The following is a 1,155-nucleotide window of genomic DNA, read 5'->3' as shown; positions in this document are numbered from 1 at the left end:
ATTGATACATGTGATACATGTAACGCCACAAAGCCGTGAGCTCTCCGGGGATTTCAAAATCGACAAAATACTTTCCGGCGACTCGAATGTGTTGGAGACGTGGCATCAGTTCGCAGTCGAAACAACACATCGTGTCCCCCGTGAGAAAGCGAGTGTCCTTCTTCGCGAGGTGTTCGTTGATTTTACGAAGGTGCGTGAGTAAAGCCGTCGGTTTTCCCTCTTCTTTCTTTATCAATGCTAATTTTAATTTCTGCAAACGATAATTAAACAAACAAACAAATAAGAACAAAAAGTTTTAAAAACACGTTCGAAGGTGACAAGTTCTCCTTCCACGTTTCCCCCCTCCCCCACTCTCCCACTCTTCCGTTTCCTTCTTCTCGTAGGAAGAAATAATAATAATAATAATAATAATAATAAATTACGAATAAACTTCCTTTTAATCGATTATCTTGATTTTGACACGTTTATCATCATCATTATTATTATTATTATTTCTTTTTTTAAAATTGATTCGTAAGAACGAACGTACGAACGAACAGAACGAACGCGCGTTTTTCTAAGAAAAATCTCAAATCTCTTCTTCATTTGTCTCCCCACTACTACGACGCTCTTTCGCGTTTGTTCGTTTGTTGTTCGCTCTCTCTCTCTCTCTCTCTCTCTAATGTAATCAACCTAAAAATGTAAAGTGAACGGCCTCTGAATCGTACGAGACCTTGACGACAGATAGAAATCCATCACGTGTCATCAAAACTTTAATGGGCACAAAAAAAAAAAAAAAAAAAAAAAAAAAAAAAAACTCGACAACGCATCGATTTATGCGCATACAAACTTTTTTTTATGAACTCTCGCGGTTAAAATTCGCAACGGGAAAAAAAGGAGGAGGGGGGAAGGAGAAGGAGGGAAAGAAGGTACCGCCTTTTTTTTTTCCCCCGACAAACGTTTTAAAAATTTAAACCCGAGACAAAGGAAACTCCCCCCCCCCAAAAAAAATGAAAAAAAAAAAACCTGCGGAAAAGGTAAAAATGATTATCATCATTATTATTATTATTATTATTTAAATGGACTTACACTGTAAAGATTTTCGATTAAAGTCGCAACTTCTTTATCCTGAACGAACAATTTGTGACCCCCCGGAATGTTTTTCATTATGTGCCT

General features: G+C 37.2%; 1 protein-coding gene across 1 annotated transcript; it reads right to left on the bottom strand.

Annotated features, from left to right (window-relative positions):
- Nucleotides 1–8: 8 nt before the first annotated feature.
- Phum_PHUM619270 (chloride intracellular channel, putative) lies at nt 9–1,146 on the bottom strand (the record flags this gene model as incomplete). The annotated part of the gene is made up of 2 exons (XM_002433216.1): nt 9–250; nt 1,069–1,146. Coding segments are annotated over 2 exons (320 nt in total), but the record flags the coding sequence as incomplete, so codon positions are not given.
- Between the last annotated feature and the right edge of the window lie 9 nt (nt 1,147–1,155).

This window comes from Pediculus humanus, genomic scaffold (genome assembly GCF_000006295.1).
Source record: "Pediculus humanus corporis 1103172108592 genomic scaffold, whole genome shotgun sequence".
Taxonomy (NCBI): domain Eukaryota; kingdom Metazoa; phylum Arthropoda; class Insecta; order Psocodea; family Pediculidae; genus Pediculus; species Pediculus humanus.
This window is presented reverse-complemented; position numbering and strand designations above follow the sequence as displayed.